At 40.6% G+C, this 21,327-nt stretch overlaps 1 protein-coding gene across 1 annotated transcript in view; it reads left to right on the top strand.

Moving 5' to 3' along the window:
- The window catches only part of LOC118785436 (contactin-associated protein-like 5), a 64,293-nt gene that overhangs the window by 18,893 nt on the left and 24,073 nt on the right, over positions 1–21,327 (top strand). The window contains exons 3-7 of the mRNA XM_036540061.1: positions 3,064–3,257; positions 13,161–13,308; positions 15,319–15,522; positions 16,130–16,314; positions 16,768–16,911. Of these exons, the coding sequence (XP_036395954.1) occupies positions 3,064–3,257; positions 13,161–13,308; positions 15,319–15,522; positions 16,130–16,314; positions 16,768–16,911 (875 nt within the window). The remainder of the gene's footprint in view (positions 1–3,063; positions 3,258–13,160; positions 13,309–15,318; positions 15,523–16,129; positions 16,315–16,767; positions 16,912–21,327) is intronic.

Below are 21,327 nucleotides of genomic sequence, written 5' to 3'. Positions count from 1 at the left end.
ACAACATGCCATTACAGTTACCTCCTGCCTATGACTGCCAAATAAATCTACATTTCTATAAAAAGAAAGTAAAGGCAACTGCAGACTTATGCCTTAGCCATAAATTGCAGCTCCTACATAAAAATAAAAGCCTATACACTTTCAAACATGACTGCTTTCGTACTGAGGTCAATTTCGGTGAAATAGGGTGTGAAACAATTAAACTGTCACAGCTGACTGACTCATATCACAACCTATAATGAAACACTTGAAAGAGGATGTGTCGTGGTAGTTTGCTAGCAGTTATTGACAAATAAACATGTGGGTAAAGCTATAAGATAAACATAAAGATAAACTTAATTCTAAATAATTGTCTTAACAATTTTGATCCATTTTGGTGAAAGTGGGTTCTTAATCCTCTAATAATGTTGACACAGCCTCACTTCATCTATAAATTCAATGTTTTATTGAGTTATATTATCAGGCCAATTTTGTAGCAGGAAATTAATCCTCAGGTTTAGACCACAAGTCCACTGAACCCTGCAAAGGTTGTTCCTAATCTCATTTATTGACAACACCTGTTCCAATTCTAATAGAGTTCAGTGGTCTAGTGGTTTAAACCCCTGCTATGGTTGTTTCAGTTTGCCTATTATGCTTTTGAAGGATACCCCTACACCTCTCATTGAAAGAATTCAAATAAACACATTCCTTTCAAAACCATTTTAATTAGTCAATTAGTCATTTGTATAGTGAGTGACTGAGGTTAATCCTGGTTTAAATGTGAATCCTTATGCTCTAAGTAACATGTTGACAATAGACATGAACTACTGGTACATAAATTGCACTTAATTAGAACAAAACTTGATATATTTCATACAAAATCTATGCAAAATCTGTTTTTTGTGCATGCTTCATTTGCTATCAAAATTAGTTGAGGCAAATGTATCTTTACAAACACTGGACCTTTTAGGAACATCTAGAAACTCTTCCCATTTATATGCTCTCTTTAAAAGCAAGTTTGCCTTTTATGAGAGCACTTCACACGCAGACTACCAATGATATTTTTTATTTTTACCCACTCACCTGAACACATCCTGCAACGAAAATAAGAGAGCCAGTCATCATAAAAAATGCAAACTGAATGGTGGTGGACAATCCCATTCATCACTCCGTGTGGTGATCTTTTGTCTGGAACGCCAGCAATAAATCCACCCACACGGTCTACAGAAGCGCCGAGATGCCTGCTGCAGTGTACATTACAGGCCAAGCCCTCTGGCTAGAGGTTATCTTCACCCAATGCAAGCCTCACATTAGAGTCGCTCAGCACTGACAGAATGCTAAATGCCCAATTCTCAGCAAAGAGCACCACTTGTTTCTTTATGTCCCAAGTGATAAACTGATCCCCATTGATTAAACATTCAACCATAAAAACCAGACTCCTACCAGCCCTTAATCAGGTGCTACATAGCACAGGTCAGCTGACAGTGGGACAATCTTTCCAGCACCCCCTTGTTTATTACTATATACAGTAGGTTCCGCTCACCGAATCGCAGAAGCACACATCCATAAAGCACCAATAAAAGAGCAAAAAGCAATCTGAAGGTCACCTGGATTCTGAAATTGCTAAAGCAGCATAGCTATTTATATTTGCCAGACTTTATTCCAAGCTATCAACCTGGCTGAAGGTAGATAAACAATTACCAGAGGGAAGTTACCACAGATTTTTTTAGCTGTCAATGACTCATTGTCCACAAAATGGACTCTGTTGTTAGGGACTGTGTGTAACCATTAGGGGAACAGAGACAAAAACAAAAAACAAGAAAAACTCATGTGACTGTTTGCCTTATCATAACCATTTACAGTGTCACAGCAGGTTTTGTGCAGTATCTCACAAGAATAGACGTATTGAGGAATTTGTTACTAAACTCGCAACATTAATATGCACAATGCACCATTAACATGCACCATGGTGCACAGCAAGTATGTCACGGGCCAGTAATTCCTTGATGTCCACAAACTCTCAATATTTTTGCTTGCTAAGAGCCATTTTTTCCCATTAAACATATTGTATTACAAGACTAATTTGTATCTGACCCTTGGTCATGACTGACTACACATTAGATGGCGCCTGTTTGGTGGCACAGGAAGGGAAAATTGTATTAGTTTAACAACAAAAAGCTTTTCTCAAAAGCATGATATTGAAAGGAATGAGCAGCTAAGGAGCAGATCCATTTTTTAAGTGTGGCCATACCAAGGCGAATCTACAGTTATCCTGTGTGTGTGGATTTAGCTAGTTAAAACATCCTTTTTAGCCCAGCCCCACCCAGCCTTACCAGACTACTTTCTTGAAGCAACTGAGCATGTTGTAGATGATGCAGTAAGGAAACACTAACATATTGCTGTAACACGTGTTCCTGTCTACTTGGGCCAGCTTTGCTTCCCAAATTAAAACATCTTCCCTAACCTCTCCCTCCTACTTCTGCCACCCAAGTGCTCGTACCCATTCCTCACACCTCATCACCTGATTGCTTATGAGTCCTTTCCTAGAGAGGAATGCTATCTTTTTGCTTATTAATTTATGTAGTCAGATTCAGAAATGAAAGAAATGTGACCTGATGAGTTATACTTTGTTATGTCAACAAAAAATCAAATCTCATCATTTACATTACATTTATTCATATGGCAGATGCTGGAAATGTTTGCTTTAATGAGCCCCAGATATGAGATTATTGCAACATTCCGCCCTCAAAGCTAAATGCTGTTTAGTGGGAAATTCATCATCAGCTTTAATTTCCTGATCCAGGTTTCCATTTTATGGTTTTGTCTTGTCACACCTTGTGGATGGGTACCAGTTCTCCATAACCCATGTGATGCTATGCATCATGTGTTGAATCTGTCTGGGTTGTATGCGAGTACCTTTCTAGTGTTCAAAGCTACAGTATCTTCTGTTATTCCATATCACATCTTTCTTTGGAGTTACAGCCTAGCCACATGAATTGTGAAGCGCTGTATATTTTGCACTAGCTTATCGCTACCTGGAGTGATCCAGCAATGTGATCAGTGCCATTCGCTGTCTCTCCCCAGGAGGGGGAGGATGGGCCCCGCAGCAGACAGACAGGCACCAGTGGCTGCAGGTGGACCTGCGGGACAGGATGGAGGTCACGGCCATCGCCACGCAGGGACGCTACGGTAGCTCTGACTGGGTGACCGGCTACCTGCTGCTGTTCAGCGACACAGGTCGGGCATGGAAGCAGTACATACAGGAGGAGGGCATATCGGTAAGTCCTGCCACTGCTACCCTGCATGCACCCCCAGCGGAAGCGCCGCTGTTCCAATGTGTTTTTTTACTGTCAATGTTTTCTGAACAGAGTCTCTAGGACATTGCTGGCCTTTAGTTAGTAATGATTGGGGAAGTGGAAAACTTCATAGAGGATGAAACCAATGTCTGAAACTAATCATAAAAGATGCCAAGGTTATAAAATAATGAAATGGCATAATGAAAGATGACAACCACAAATAAGAGTTAAGAGATAAATTTAGGTTAAGTGTACAGCTCTTTGGGGTTTCAAACAGTGCTCATTTTGCTTTTATTTTTACATTTTTCTTCGCTGATCTTTCACTCCTTTTGTGAAGAGAAATTTGAAAATTGTTACTGAGAAATTGTCACAAATGTTGTCTAATGGGTTCGTTTTTTAATGCGTTACATGAGTGTCATTTAACAGGCACTGCTACCCAGGGCAACTCACATAGGTTATAATTTGATCTGTTTATACAGGTGGATATTTACTGAGGCAGTTGTTGGTATCTTGGCCAAAGGTATAACAGCTGTGCCCCAGCAGGAGATCAAACCAGCCACCTTTCAGTTATAAGTCCTTACCACTACATCACACTGCTACCCAACACACTGTGTGGTCAGCAGAAATATGCTGACTATAAGTCTAAGTTCAAGAAGGCAATTGAAAGTTGAGTTTGTTCACAAATAAATCATTTTACAAGAAGTGAAACACATATGATCTTAATCAATTGTAGAATTGGAAATTTTAGGACACAATATGCATATCCGTACTATATTATACATTCCTGTGTGGGGAAGAAAAAAATCAAAAACAAACAACAACAGCAAAACATAATCAGATAATGTAACTTGAAAGGTTTAGCAATGCAAACCTAATGTGAAAGTAAACCATGTTTATTTTCTGTCCATTTAAGTCTGGGCAGGCTGCTAGAAGCCGTTGCTGTAGCTACCTAATGGCTGCGGTCGTGTCAAACAAATACTTCCTGCTGAGCAGCATTCTAAGATGTCTGTGCAGTGAGATGCAGAGAGGGACTTGATTCCCTCTGGGCAGTTAGCCAGTTTGAAAGGTCAAATGTGCATTTTGTTGGTATGTTGACACAGCTCACTCTACTCTAGATCTTACCCTCAGTATTCATCTTGTGCTCGTCAGACTTTACATCAGTGAAGTGGCAAGAACCTGAATTTCCTCTCTTAAGTTTTGCATGTGGAGATATGGATCTACAGGTGTATTTATACCTGTTATTATTCATACCTGATCAGCCTTGATCATATAGCCATACAGACATCTCTTATACCTGGTGTGTGTGTACCATGTGTCCCAAATGCGTCCCTGTTATGCACAATCTGATTAGATTTCTCACAATATTTACATCATAGCCTAATGGGTAGAATGGTGGGCTTAGTTCGTCTGACAACGTTAAATGAAGTAGGTTATCAAGTCAACTCAAGGCAGATAACATGATAAAAACCTGACTACGTTTACTATCAATTACATGCGTCCATTTATTTCCTACAGATTTTAACCAATACCAATTTAACCAGTACCAATTTTCTCATTAGTGAGGAAGAGTCTGGCTTCAGACATTAACTATATACATACAATGAAGATGTAAACAATACAAACATAAGGTGCTTATGGTGGCAACCTTAGTTAATGCCAAAACAGTGGAGAGAAGCTTGTGGGTGTACTCTAGAAGCCAGGACTGGTGAGAGCACATCGTCCTCGATACATTTAATGACAATGACTGGTTTGCCAATTTCCAAGCCTAGATAGAGCTGTTGGTCCATAGCCAGCAGCCTTCTCTTTTCCTTACTGCCCTAGGGATGAGCATCCTCCATGTTAATGCACTAGCTAAATATCACTGGTCAGTTTTATTATATATGGGACTGGTAAATGTGGGAGATTCTCAAAGGGACGGGCTTTTAGGGTGACACAAATTATTAAAAACGGTTTCCAGAGCTCAGAACATCTACACATTCCCTCAGCATGGCCACAATGCATCATCTCTATCAACTGTCTCAGGAGGTGGTTTGGCAAGTCTGATCAGAATTAAATTTGTCTTTTGAGCATTTATACCTGCCCATCCACATCCGATCTTGCTCAGCATCCAATAGGGGATGCTTTTCAATAACAGGTATAAAGGGGTTCTACTCTTCAGCACTGTAGTTGCTTTACTTAAACCCCATGGTGTGGGTCTGAGGTCTTTTGTATCAATAGACAATGGCAATTGTAAGTTTGGGAGTACAGTATTTTGAATTATGTATTAGTGCTTGTTCCTATGTATTAGTGCTCATTAATACTTTACATTTGTGTGTCTTATTGAGATTACTTTCTGCAGCAGATAAGCTTTATCAAATAAGAGAAAATCCAGTTACTAGAGTTCACTCAATTTGTTATTTTCAAGCCTCAGGAGACATGACCTTGTTGTCGTGGTAAAATCTTCCAGGTTGTTTGGAGCTGTGCTTGTGTGGAATTACACATGAAGGGAGATAAATGTCCTGACAGCATGATCCTCATACGTTTTTGCAGTTGTGTGTTTATTTACTCTTCCTCTTCAGACGCCTTCCGAAAACTATTTCTCTAAATCTAAATCTTTGAGTGTTACAGGGATTCATATCCCTAATCAGAGCCTTTTGAGCTCTGTAGACATTCCTCCAGCATCCTGGCAATGTTACTGTAACTAAATATTAGTAGTGGGGGGTCTAATTTGAAAAAAAAAAAAAAGGACACACAGGAGCGTGAATGTCTGGGGTGTGCATAGGTAAAAAGTGCAATTCAGTGTTGTTTGTGTGGGACGGCTCAGCTGAGTTGACTGATGTTTTCAATGTGCGTATGAAAGAGTCCTAGGGAGTTAACAGATGTGCTCAATATTTCCTTGTAAAAGTCCCTACTGAGATTGTGTTCAGTTTGTATAAAAGCACAGAGCAGTGACTTTTCCAGTCAGTGGGGGAGAGAGTCACAGGAATGTGAGGGGTGAGCTTCTGTTATTGGCTTCCATGCTGTGCTAAACTGAGTGATTATAATCTGTTGGGTTTTGATGGGCATCAGATGGGACACCTCTCCATCGATTTTGACAGCGGTGCTGATTGAGCTGCACTTATCAGTAGGCAGAGGTAGCTTTCAGGACAAAAATACAGATTCTGTCATATTCTTAGCCAATAACGCTCTTATTTGGTTGGCTTTCTGGGGGATTATAATGTGTGTTATCATTGTTTAAATACCAGGGTTGATTCGGTCACACCTTCTTAATAACGACATTTGTACCTTGCGACTCCTCTATGCTGTAGGAAACATTAAAGGCCTCTAAAATAATACCTTCTAATGAACCTATCTGGTTGCAGGAGACTCATCAGCAATTCTGGTGCCACTTTCTTACAGGAAACTGGAGGTGCACAGTTGATAGGAAGGTGCAGAACGCGTAGGAAGACCTTCGATTCATGCTTACCAAAAAACGATAATTACAGTTTTAGCCCAAGCCTGATGAGACATAGCCAAACAGTCTGGTAGCATTTGGATAAGTCAGGTCTAGAATTCTTCCCCTGGTGTTGTAAATTGAAAAAGTTAATGAGCACTAACTGAACTGACAGCTTGTGAGGACGTTCATTTGTGTGGCCTTTGCATCCAAGATGTTATCTCACCAGCTGCTACTGCTTTTTTTCCCCCGTCTATCTTCTCAGCATTCATATGCTCTCAGACGAGCTCCCAAACCCCAGCTCTGCCAAAGAAGCGCAGAAGGAATATAAGGCGGGGAAAGGTTAGATTTGTATTCAGAGGTAATTACTGTCAACGTTGCCACATCCCAGAATGATGGGGGCACCTAAAGAACAGGATAACTGTTAATGAACCCTTTTACTGACAGTTTTTCCTCACCGTAAAGCGGAGAGTGGGGCTGCCATCCACAGGGTGACTCTGTGCAAGAACATGCCAGGTCATCAGCTGCACAGGAGAAGTTCCACTGCATTCACTAGCCAAAACGCAATGACCAGAGCTCAAAGGCAGCACATGTGACCCATTCATGGTCATTTATGCTCACCTGTCCTTAAGAAGGTCAAAAAGATAAAGAATGAAAATATCGACTGTGATCAATTTAAAATATTCATATGAAATAATTTCTCTGTTTTGAGAAAAAAGAAAATAGTCATAGCAGCATACATTTTACCAAATGATGCATGGCCTTAGTATTTTAAAGGAGCTTCTGAGCTACTTGCATGTATAAATATATGGAAGGCAGGGTTTTGTACCTTATATTCCATTGTACCATGTGAGCATACATACACAGATACACACGCACACACATATATACATATATGTATGCGCTCACATTTTACAATATGGCTTCCTCAGGTTTATGTGGGAATAAAATGAACATTTAACTTCTGGCAGCCTGGGAGTATCAGTGTCCTTTGGTGGGGAACTGTGTCCCTGCCTAACCATCCTCAGGAACATCTATCTGTCACATAGTTTTAAAACATGAGCATGATGTGTTCATCAACCATTCAGCCCCAACCACATCTAACTTGGAACTCACTGTAGTGCAGGAGCAGTACTTTCATTTCCAAATCACTCCCCTAGGTATGCTGCAGGATGCCTTTCCAGGGACCCATCAGTCCCCCCCCCCCCCCCCCCAGTGTGCTAAAATGTTATCCCTTATATTTTCAGCATGATGCATTGTGGGCGGAGATTTGCTGCTGGCACTGTTCCAGCGCTCCATGTGCCTAGTTTTTCTAAATAGCTTTTTTTCTTCGGCTGTTTCCTGCAAGAGTAGATCAGTTGCTTTGGTCTGTTTAATATGTTTGAAAATGCCCATAATGTGTTGAAAGTAGAAGATGATCTTGTGCACGTACTATATTTGTGTGTGTATATTTTTTTGGAGAATGATTCTGCAATAGCTTTATCTATTGACATTTTTTCCATTTTCATTTTCCCATTTCCAGTGAGTGAAGACTTTATTGTATACAACCTTGTCAGAATAGTTGTCTCAAGAATTGTCTCAAGCAAAATGATCAGGATCATTGAAATTATTCCATTTTGACTGTAAGGATAAGACACTGTGATGTATCTGTACTTTAATGACTTGTCTTTCTGCACCTTTGTAAATGTGTAAGTAAGTAATATAGGTGGTGTATGAACTCATATAATAATACTTCAATGTTTGTCCAAGAAAATACCCAAAAGCAGTTTCTCTTAGAATCTCATTGCAGAGTCAAGTGTGAGTGTCTCAGCTCTGAAGTCACAGTCAGTCACTATGACACTCAGGTGTGTTTCATCTCTCCAAACTTTCACAGTGTCTGTAGTGGTGGGTGTCATGTAATAGGCCCTGTGTGCTAGCTATAGGAACAGTAAAAAGGCCATTAAGGCGGCTGGAGGTTACGCTGAAGCAGCTGGTAATGAACCGATAAACCCCAACTGAAGGCTGAGAGAACAGCCAGCATAGATACCTTCCATGGATGATGGCTCTCCAGGGTAGAAGTAATGAGATACTAATCACATATTTCTCAAGTCTATGCTATAACGATTGCAGTCATTATGATTGTTATGCTCCAGTTCATACATTGATGAAGCATAGTGTAGGCATTCTAATGTAGCTGTTTATCCATAGATTTTAATGACATTTGTAAAAGAGCTAGCAGTGAAAGGAGTATCTGCTAGTTGTGTTTGTGTTGTGTTGTGTCAGTGTTACTTGCAATATACTGCATACCTCTATATTTAAAAGTTCTGTCAAATTTCAGAATTGTTTGTAGGTGACACCAGATATAAATTAAATGCCTCTTAATTTATGACTGGGATGGGGCTGATCAAAATAGTTGAATCTATGCAGATCAGAATAGAACATTTCATCTGTCATGATCCTGAGATACCAAAGTTTTTTATGAAGAAAATTGCAAATAACCTCTTTTGAAGAAAATCTACAGCACTGGAGATTTAAGTCTTCTTTGAACACAGTTGTGGTAAACAATCAGGGATATGACATGAAATATCCATGTAATTGTGTTTCAGAAATATTTTAATCTCAATTATGGTTTATGGTTTGAGGCTTGCATCTTTAAGTTTCAGAAAAAAAAAACCTGCTACTTGGCTTATAATGAGCTGTGCTTGTGTTTATGACTTACTACGAAGTGCCCAGTAACTGGATTGTTTTCAATTTAAGCTTAAAGTGAAGGCCACATAAATGTCTATTCAAAAAGAGAATTTCTCGAATTGTGTTTTGCTGTGATTTAGTTCACATTGATGTAGGTGTCTGCCAAACTATTTGAACCCTCATTACTTAAACCCTTTGTTTAAAACTCACCAAACATACAGTTATCTGCCAATTACATTTTATCCACCATCTATTTCATCCTTGTGAGGCCTTCAACATATGCTTGGTTTTAGTTTTACTACTCAGTCTGAGTACAGATTTTGCTGTCAGGTCAGCTGGGGTGCCTTTTTGAGTGAAGCATATGGGCTTTGGTGCTGAGCTGGGTCATTACTACATGCAAAATAAATCCTCCAACATCCCTACTGCTTCTCCCTGTGTGCTCTCTAAGTCCCACATTTATTGTGTTGTAAATGAAAAACATGCATAGTTTTCAGCATAGGTGTCTCTGAAATGATGCAAAGTAATTAACTCAATATTGTGCTCGCTTCGTGGTGTTCACTGTGGACTCATTAATTGTATAATGAATTCTCTTTTTTCTCCGAGACACCTTTTCTTCAGAAACACTGTGATTAGCATCACTAATATTAACAAAACAAATAAAGCTCGATGAACAAAATGAGCGTGGATAACATTTAAAGAAGGAAAAAACTTACAAAAATCTCTACATTTACATTTACATTTATTTATTTAGCAGACGCCTTTATCCAAAGCGACGTACAAAAGTGCATACAGTAAGTATAGCGACAGTATGGGGACAGGATGTGTACAGTTCCACAATGAGACAGTTCTCAGCTGAGAGCAAGGTCTGTTTGAGGACACAGTACTATCAGATTTGTACAACTACAGCGTATAGGGCAACTAATACGATATACCTTCAAACAGCAAGCATCAACAACTTCAAATGCGCAATGAGTGTCAGGGTAAAGGTGGCGACAAGAAACAATTTAAAAAGCACAGCAGTTTACGACAGCACTGATTGGGGGGGGGGGGGGGGGGGGGGGGTGCAGCAATTGTGTGCTGGGTCAGTCCAGGTAGAGTCTGAAGAGGTGCGTCTTCAGGCCCCGTCTGAAGGAATGGGGTGAAGGAGCTGTCCGTAGCGGGACAGAGAGTTCATTCCACCACTGGGGAGCGATGTAGGTGAAACGCCGATGTCTGGCAGAACAAGCACTTCCTGCCTTGACCATGCAAGGAACGAGGCGTCCAGTTGCTGCTGAGCACAGGAGTCGGGCTGGTGTGTAGGGCTGGATGAGTTCTTGGAGGTAGGTAGGGGCTGTCCTGTTGACAGTTGCTTCTGCGTGTTCTTCTGATTTACTTAGACCTGCACAAATTGCAGGCACAGTAAGGTTGGCTTTAATTGTTGCGATTATGCTCCTTGTGCTGGTGCTATATTTAGGTGGACTGAGCAATTTGCAGATTCTGGGCGTCTTGTTAAAATATTGGCCTATGTTTCTACTGCCTCTCTGCCTCCCTGCGTGGTCTTGCTTATTCAGCATGACCCTGTTTGTTGATCTTCATATCTTTCATTAGGTGTGTGTTTCTAAATGTTGGTTTTGTCTGCAAGGGTAGCAAAAATGGGTCAATTCTTCACTGAGCTTACATGATAGTTTGGAATCATGTAGGAATGACCTCTGGAAAACCTAAAACCTGTGTCACCCATTATGCATCATAAAAGGAACACTGAATAAACACAAAGCTGCCTTTTGTAAAACTTGAACTTGAGGAACACCCTATATGCATTTACCATAATGTGTAACTTACGTTAAAAATGTCCTGCTTTTCCTTTGGACAGTATTGATTTTCAATAGCTAATACCATCTGGTTTTGTGATACCATGAAAAAAGGCAAAGGACAGCTAGCTCGTCTGCTCTCTCATGCTGAGGTGAGAGTGCTGTACCAGTTTATCTGTTTCTCACTATTACTGGGCTGACATTGCATGCATTCAGATACACAGAGAAACTTTTCTCAAATGGATTTCCATTTATGTTTACTTATGCATACAGTACAAGACACTCTGAATGCTTCTTAGACCTGGACATACTTTCGCCAAAGCATTCTAAATACCTAAAGCATTCTATAGAGCCGCCCTGTACCTCAGGGAGCTGTGGCTTAAATCCTTTCCATGCTGAGACTGCATGGTATTTTGAGCAGCATGAAGAAGTAAAATTAATGGTCTGCCGAGGGTTGCAGAGCCCTACCCACAAGAGATACAGTGAGGAGAGTCCAGCTGTCCATCCTACAATCCATCTCTCCATTAATTTATAATACATATCAGTATTGATTCGAGACGTCACCAGCCTGGAATCCATTATGATGGAGTAGTGTCCAATTCACCTATTCCAATTCGCCTTTCTCTGCTCACTCTCTCTTTAGATTCTAATACCTGCAGTATGCATTACAATTAGATCTGAATTCCCTGCCACACATAGTCATACAATACAGCTCTCTGAAGAGTTATACCCTTTAATTACAAGAAACAAGGTTTTTCTTTCCTCATCAAAACAAAAATCGGACGCATTGCAGTGGTTCCCACATTGATCATGCTTTTCTGATAAAAATTTTTTAGCTTTCTGCCTGAGGATGAAAAACTCATTGGAATTCCCTTGGCTTCCCCAGCCTTGGTGGCTATGCCTTTGATGTCAATAAAAGAGAATGATCCTAGGATAAAATAAGATGAAAGTTCCTTAGATCGAGTGTCCTTTGCCAGAGTGTTTTTCCTATGTTGTTTTCATTTTTGCTCCAGCAAGGTTTTTGGTCTTTTTTAACATACAGTAATTAAGGACATAAGCCTTAACTGTTCACTATGTGGGTAAACATGTAAGATCTGCTGCCTTGAATTATGATAAGAATTCTTTCATTTATTGATAAAACATGCTTCTGTGAATAATAATGAAATGTTTCATTACTTGCCTTAGTTGCGATAACATTACAAACTATGGTTTTCATTTTAAAAACAGGAATATCCCTTGTTATGTCTAATGTAAAGATCATAAAATGTAAACTGTTCATTATTTTGCAGTATTAGTTTCACCTGCATACAGCAATAGGTTTGTATTGAATATAGCCTGAAGTTAACCTCCTATTTGATTTATGCATCTGTGACTCATCCCTTGTTAAATGTGTATTGTTATAATATTTTACAGTTTGAGACGGAACAGGTGGGGTGGTTCATCCTCAGTCATGTTGGTGATTTATACCTGATGATATTAATAAAAACAGCTAAAACAATGTGCATGGTTCTGGAAGGCGTGAGTTTAGGGAAGATAACAGGTTGAGAGATGACAATAGTGAGAAAAGAAAGCTTTATCTGCTTTCTCATGCTCTGTGGGATCTGTGGAGCTGGAATACAGGAGAAAAATTTCACTGCACTGCTTTGCCTTCAGACACTTCTCAATTATCACATCAATGTCATTGTAATTGCACGTGAATATATTTGTCTTATGTCTTAATCTGAGATGCAGTGTTGATTTTTTAAAGTTATTTACTTTTGTATGTGTATTTTATTTTTAAATGTCTGAGTGCAGTTTTTTTTTTTTTTGCTTTTACTTCACTTCTCACCCCTAGCTCTTAAATAAATATTATACCATTAATTAAGCATATTTGAAATGAGTCATGTTGACCACCTGGTCAGCAACCAAAGGAAAACTCCAGATATTGGGAAAAAAATGAATAATTGTGAATAAACACCACTGGAATGGATTCCATATCCAGGAGTGGCATGTAACTCTTCATTCCATGTATGTTACCAGACATTCTCGGGGAACGCGAATACAGACGGTGTGGCCCACCACCGGTTCCCCCACTCCATCAGAACCCGCTTCCTGCGCTTCGTCCCCCAGGAGTGGAGCCCCAGCGGCGGGGTGGGGCTCAGAGTGGAGGTGTATGGCTGCGCATACAGTAAGGACGGCCCTGGTGGCTTTCTACTCACCTGTCCCTGATAAGCAAAACATCGAACTGATCCATGGCTACATGTACATGTTGGTTTTGTCTTTGTGCTTGTCATGGTGACAGCCTTGAAGTCATTTGAATGCAGACATGTTCAAGGACCTCCTTTTGAATAGTTATCAGGCACTTGGACACAAGAGTCTCCTTTTGAACTCTGGTGTACTATTCCTTTCAAAAGGACAAAACTCTTTTGAAATGTACAATTTAATTAACCCCATATACTGTTGCTTGACATAGCCATGTCGTGGTCTCACCTGTGTTAATGCTACAGTGAATAAAGTAGCTTGACACTGAGGAGATAGGGATGGTATCCCTGATATAACATGCCAAAAGTGACTACTGACCCTCTAGTGTGGTCGTAACAGGATCACATTTTGAAAGGCTCACCAGCTGAAAGCTGGCTTCTGTCTGGCTAATGCAAAATAAATACATGTCAATCACCTTGAGGCCACTCACCTGTATTCTGAAACACCACTAAATGAATCAGTCCATGAATTACTGTTCTGTAATGACATTTATAATTATCCCTTAGCAAGAACATTCATTATGCATGAGGGTTTGCACAGCATGATCCTATATTAATATTGGCTGAATGTGTGCTTTGCTAATAAATTCTACATGAAAAGCGCCTAATTGCAAGTCGCTAAAAGCCATAGATGCCTGAAAGGGCACAACCAAGGAGCAGAGGAGTCTGCAGAACATTTAGAGTGCAGGAAAACCCACAGCAAAGGATCTCCATGGAAATTGTCTGAATGCCAAATATAATGATTTTGCATATTGTGCACTTTTCAAAGCACTGACAGGTTGATTAGAGGCATGGCTTGTGAACTCTGGCAGGCTCCTTAGAAACTGCAGTGAGTGAGGCGCATAGCATGCCATGGGACTGATGAAGCACAAAAGGAGGATTTCTTCTGGTCAGTGTGTGCTTTCCCACATGGTGCTCATTAAGGCTTCACACTGAACCTGCTCTGTGGCTTCCATAGGGGCCATTTATGAGGCTCTTTGACAAGGCTGAGTTTTGAAAAGGTGTGATACCGAGCTGAATAACCTGCTACAAGAGATAATAAAGGTGTATGCTCAAAAGTTTATTGTGGCACTAAACCAGACAGAAACGCAGATGCTGCTGCTTATAGATATTCAGAAAAAAATGTGTGCCTGGAGTTTCACAAAAACCGTAACAATTGTAGTTCTCCCATTCCATTATTTTCAATATTTTTCTATACTTTTATCAGAATTACACATTTAAAACACCACAACACAAGCAAAAAACAGCACAAGCCCCCCTTTAAAAGGCATAGTTTCATTAAATTGAAGCAGGTCCTACAAAAGTGGCCAGCTTTGCACTATGAAAAAATTGTTTATCTGGTGCATGTATTTGCATTAATGTGCATTACCAAATGTCAGTTTTCAAGATAATTTACCATTTGCTTTTGCCGTTGTGAAATGTGTAAGTCTTCAGTGTGTTCTGAAGAATGTGTTGGTGTGTATAAATACAATTAAATTAAATAAAGTAATATAATTTATAACAATATACCCACAAATAATCACACTTATGTTGAGCTCAATTGTAAGCACGACTCTTTGACATTTAAATGTACCATTTTCCCATCTTACTCCCATTACGTTATCCCCTTTCATTCTTGAGGAAAATAAAATACCATATCAGATTTTGTACTATTTATCCAGACATAAATCCCTCCAAAGGCGTAATTTAATTTGCAAACATAATATATTAAGGCTCCAAATAACTTTCAACATGCCAACATGTAATCCCACTGATGGCATAGCACTTCCTCTCCATCTGAGCCCCTGTGGGCTGCCTACAGTATATACTCAGACAGGACAAAGTGATGTATCCAGACATGGGCCCATTAGGAGGTAATGACAGCAGTTACCTGAACACTTCTCCAGGTTTCCTGCATTCATTCCCCATCATGCCCCTTTATGCTTTTTGGTGTTCAGAATCTGATGTGGCAGACTTTGATGGAAGGAGCTCCCTGCTGTACCGATTCAACCAGAAGTCCATGAGCACGGTGAAGGACGTGATCTCGCTCAAGTTCAAGAGCCAGCAGGGGGAGGGGGTGCTGGTGCACGGGGAGGGCCAGAGAGGGGATTACATCACTCTGGAGCTCCACAGGGGCAGGCTGGCCCTGCACCTCAACTTGGGTGAGCAAGTATGTCAGGGTTCAAAAAATGGAGTCAAAGATCAAGAGTAGGAACAGGATAGCTTGCAAGCTGCAACAGGAGAATTTATAAAATAATAGTCTACATGACCGTGTCAAATGTTGACAGGAGTCAGGCGAGCTGTCAATGTGTGTAGCACTGTGTATATTTTCCCCTCATGGCATCCAGTTAACACAGCACCTGATTGACATTAATTATTGGGGGCTAGACTTAAAAGTAGTGTAGATTTATGAGCCATGTATGTGAACTATAACTTAAGATGCTTATTGAAAAAGTAGGCATGTTAAACCTAGAGTACTGATAAGATTCCCAAACGAGCTCTCTGCATCTGGCCACCCACTCATCCTTCTACAGTCGAGAGGCTACGCATGTCATTGCTTTCCCCAACCACCTTGACTGACTAGGTCATTAGTGTAAATGAGAAGTGTGTTCTCGGTTGTCCTTCCTGGTTAAATAAAAGTTCAGTAATTAAGTCTGTCCCTTTTACACTAACCTCTCTGCCCCCCTCTGCTATCACCGTTATCCTCCTCTTTCCTTCCTTCCCTTCCCCAATGTCTCTCCATCCACTGCACCATTCCTCCATCCCCAGACGATGCCAAGCCCCACTCCAGCAGCAGCCAGGTGTCAGTGACTCTGGGCAGCCTGCTGGATGACCAGCACTGGCACTCTGTCCTCATCGAGCGCTTCAACAAGCAGGTCAACTTCACAGTGGACAGGCACACACAGCATTTCCGTACAAAGGGTGACGGGGACTCCCTGGAGGTGGACTATGAGGTGGGTGTCTTCTTGTCCCCTCAGCTGAGCACCCCCCCCCCCTCCCCCCACCAACATTCATCTAGTCACTCTTAGTTCAACCTCCTCTGTCCCCAACACACACACACACACACACACTCAGGCTGCTAAAGCTGGAACTGATGTACATCATCAGGGGAAACATATAGATTTGATTTTATTTAAGATTTTTTCCACATTTTAATGGGAAAAAGGCCAACCTTTTGACAAGGTTTATTTGGAGTATACTTCCCAACACACCTTTACAATTATGGAAGGTTTTATATAACCTGTATGAGATTTGAAGCCATATTTAGTGAAGCAATAAAGTAATATTGATATTAATACTATTCTTGCCACTCATGTTACTCAGTGGAATTACTTCTCAGAACAATCCTCAAAATTGGTCTGCAATTTTGAATCTTTGTTTCCTTTTCACTTATTTCCTTCACAAAGCTCAGCTTTGGAGGAATCCCCCTGCCTGGTAAACCAGGGACCTTCCTCAGGAAGAACTTCCATGGGTGCATTGAAAACCTGTACTACAACGGAGTCAACATCATTGACCTTGCCAAGCGACGCAAGCCCCAGATCTATAGTGTGGTAGGCCTTTTTAATTTGCAACTAGCAAGGTGATCAACTTTACATTACCGGGTCAATTTAATATGTAGTTACATATCTAAGGCATAATAGAAAGGTTTTCAGTGGAAAACGGTTGCAGAATTTAATTTAATTGAATGATTAACTGGGGATACTCTCCAAGGCAAAGCTGGTTCTACATTCAAAGGCTGTGGACTTCTGATAGGGCTCTAATAAACAAGCTGTCTTACATATAGAGGAAAAGATCTTTTTTTCTTTTCTGTTTTTCCCCATTTCACCCAATCGGTTGTGTAAGCTCATCACCACCTCAATGACAATGCAGGGCGGGGGCGTCGCTCCACTCCTATCCCATGTGGAGCAAAGCCAATTTGTTCTGCCAATGTTGGGGCCCGGGTCATTGTAAGCAAATGACATGGCCCGTTTGAAACCTGAGAACCGGGGCTCATCCTGTACTGGAAACGAACGCTTTTACTGCACAGACAATATCTTGATACGGCCCTTTTTTCTGAGGAGGTGTTTCTCCTTGACACATTTCTTATTTGAGCAGCTCGCATTTTCTGAGGAGGCGTTTGCACTTCGGGGCCACTGTACATATTCCTACCCTTAAATCAAAATATTTTATGCTGCCTTCTCTTGTACGGAGGAGGCGGTATTTAGGATGACTCAATACCTGGATCTCTGAGCTCTCACCATGTTGAGTGAAGTTTAACCCTGCAGAGAAGAAAGGCTGAGAGTTCTACCGACATGTGCATCGTATCATCACAGGAAGACCATTTATGCATTCATTATCAAAATCATAGCAACAAATTCTCATCTTTTAAATCTAGCCAAGCTTTGAAGGCAAGGTAACATTAATGAGAAACTCATCAAACCCGTTCCAGGACTGCAGTGAAAGAGATAAAAAATTTAAAAAAACCCCAGATTAATTAGTAATTAACTGTCTTTGAATTACGATGTAAGATCCCTCCTCTTGTCATTGAAGTCTTTGGAGGATGTAATAGCAGTTACCATCCAGTTTTCTCAGGTAATGACAGATTGCTTCTGTATCTTTCATGGGAGTGGATCTTAGGAATCCTTTAGTGTCCAATTAGCAGCCGGTGGTGAAGCATAAAGCACTACACTAAAACCAGTCTCTTCTCTACTGGGAACAAGAATATGTGATAGACAGACTACAGCAGATACTGAGGGGGGCCTGGGGCAATAGGTTAGAGACGAATGAGTTAGAAAGACTCACTGTGCTGTGGAAGTCTATATAATTAAAGAGGATGTGCATCATAAGAGAAAAGATCCGCAAAATGAAGTGGGGGATTGACGAGAGTAAGTAGTAGTAGCAATAAGCCGGTTAAAATACAGGGGGCGGTCTAGATTGACAGCCATTTTTTTCATATAAGGGTAAAGGGAGACTGCGACTCTAGAGAGACTGAGAGGTCAATAGAAGTTGGCTTAAGCGCAGGAAGAAAGAAGATTTAACAACAATATGTATTAGATGGGGAACAGAGAAAAAGATAGAATCAGAACAGATCCTTGGGGGTATTCTGGGAGAGACAAAAATGATGAGCAGAGGGAAAACTTCCACCAAAAGTGTAGATAAATGTAATCAATAATGTAAAAAGAGTTTGTCAGAAATTCCAGGATTAGTCAGATTTGAAAGAATACTTGAGCACAGGATCATAAGTTGAGACAGATAAAGAAAGACTTAAGACAGAAGGAAGTGAAGCTTCACGTTCAGAGAAAAGAAAGGAGTTTGTTACAGATGGAAGAGCAGTTCCATTTCCTGATTGGAAAGGTTCAAAAGATATTTGATAATCCTCAATGTATACACAGGTTTTGAGCAGATGGAAAAAAGTAGAATACATAGGGTAAAGAGACAGAATAATATGTGTTCATGTTAAAGTGAGATTTTTTGAGCTTTTGATCTTATATTAGGCACAGGGGTGGCAAAATAAAATGTAGATGTTACGAAAGAGCTATAACTTGCTAATGTGTAGCTGTGAAGGGAAATAGAAGCAGACCTGCCAAACCAGTGAAGCAAAGCACAGGTGAACTCATTGACTCTTGGGATCTCTCGGCCAGTGCTGTCCTCCAAGCTCCAACAGCCACTGGAGCCACAGTGGTAGGTTGTTTGACATTTATTTTATTTATTTTGTTTATAACAATGACACAGAGGTGGCAGTCAAACTCCCAGCGCAGTGTCTGTGGACGTGGTGAAGGGAAAAGGGAAAAACAGAATACAGGCAGCACCACAAAATTCTTCCCTGGACAAAGGAAACAGAAATAAATGGAAAGGCTAGGAAAACAACTGGTTCCTGGGAACTGGCAAGGGGGGTATGACTCTGAAATGCAGGGTTATTAGCCCAGTGACAACAAACAGTCTCAGACAAAAAATACCCGGCGCTTATACTCGTTGGGGGCCCAAACGGACGCTGTCTGCTGGTCTCACTACAAAACAGCACTTTCCAGGCTCCACAACAAAATCAACAAAGCAATCTGCATTAAGCTTGTCACCAACAACCTCCTCAAGGTTCCTCAAACCACAGGTTCCTCAAACCACAGGTTTTCTCTTTTCTCCTTCCTGTCAGCAATTCACCCTTTTATGCTCACTGGAAAAGGAGGATGCATCTAGCTGTGTGATAGTGACAGCAACACGTGCCAAATAACAGCAGAAAAAAAAAAACAGAGAACTGTGTCTGTGTCTGATGTGTCTGTGGCCTAGTCCTAATGCAGCAAAGAAAGAAGTTGAAATAGGGATTGTGTTCATGAGCGAGAAAACTTAAGGGCATGAGATGAGGGAAAATGACATGGAAGTGATGATAAAAGACAGGGTTTTTTCAGGCACATTGAGGTGGGAGGGAGGGTGGAGGATTGAGGAGAGATGGGAGTAATGCCCTTGGGTTGTTAGTTGCAGATGGTATAATAGCTTGAAAATATGAGGGTTTAACAGAGGTCGGTGATTAGGAGACTGAGAGATAAGCCATTAAGTCAGATGATTTATCAAGATAAGTACCATATCGCTCTGCTTTCAGCAGCGTGTAGAGAAGACCAACCTTGACAGCGTTGACATACACTTTCTGCTTACAGACAGTGTTATATACAGTTAAGTAATAAACAATTTATGTTTTCATAAATACACAATCTGTGCTTACTGAAAACAAATTCAGCAAGATTTTTTTTTCTATCCACCTTTTAATGAAATTAATAGTGCTGTTCCATCTTACAGTCTAGCCTATACATTTGGAATGCAGCTGTGTGGGTCCAACCTTGAAAAGTTCTGTTGACATGCACCTGAGCATGTTTTACTGAGAAGGGAAGATAGCTACAGCAGAGAAAGACATGTGTGAGCAGCACTAGAGGGAAGGAAACAGAATCAAAACAAGTAAAGAAAGGGTTGGGAAAAAAAACAGTATCACCTGGAAAGGAAGAAGAGGACATCATATGAGTCAGAAGTGAAAGGGCAGTGGTAGTAGTGGTGGGAGAGGTACTAGTGGTAGTGGTAGTTTAGCCAAAAATCAGAGGCTTTGACAGGATACAACAGAAATAGTACATATATGTCTATGCATGAAGGGGAAGGCACGTATTGTTCCTAGGGTCAGGGAATAATTTTCCAGTTTATTTTTCAATAGTTTTCCAGCACCATAGTGTGCTTAATATCTTTGAAAAATAGTCCTAGGTAACATGCGAGGGTATTAGAGGATTGCATTTGTTACACCCCAGCACTCCTGCACAAGTGTGGCTGTGGTGAGATGAGCCTAATATATCCCAATGTCAATTCCTTAAAGAGCGTTGTTTAAATGTGAAAAAGGAGACACATGGTGCAGAAACTCTTGCCCTATTTGATTTTCTGCTTTAACACCTACAGCTCGTTTTTCTAAACCTGAACTTGGAAGTGACACAACTGGGACATTGCCTGCTTTAACTGTCACCTCTTCTTGGCACATAGTGCTTTGTGATTGACTGAAGTTACAAAGGCAGGAATTTAAAAATGTTTGATCCTTTGTAGAAGACTAAAAGTTTTGCATTGATCTTTTTATCTTTCATGCTTTGTACCAGAAATTGCTACTTTATGATATTAGTTCATGTGGGAGCACAGAATACCATATAAATCCATTCCAATATAATATGATGCAATAATTACATTTATGGTTTAATAGTAATTTTCCATACATTTGGCCTACATTTTGTTTTTTTTAAGCACCATTATGTTCCAGTTGTGGAAAAGAGAGGTGCTGACTGTCGAGAACGCGATCTGTGAAAGTCATCCCTTTAGGTGTTGGCCACGACATTTACTCAGCATGTCTGCTAATTTTGTCACTGTTAAGATGATGATGAAATGTAAAAAAGTGAATGGCAGCATCAGCAGTGATCCTTTAGAGTGCAAAGTGGACATGCAGTTTCAAAATCTGCTCTGCCCGGCCATTTCTG

The sequence above is a fragment of the Megalops cyprinoides genome, chromosome 11, assembly GCF_013368585.1.
Source record: "Megalops cyprinoides isolate fMegCyp1 chromosome 11, fMegCyp1.pri, whole genome shotgun sequence".
In the NCBI taxonomy this organism is placed as follows: domain Eukaryota; kingdom Metazoa; phylum Chordata; class Actinopteri; order Elopiformes; family Megalopidae; genus Megalops; species Megalops cyprinoides.
The sequence above is the reverse complement of the archived record's forward strand: the minus strand, read 5'-3'. Positions and strand labels throughout refer to the sequence as shown.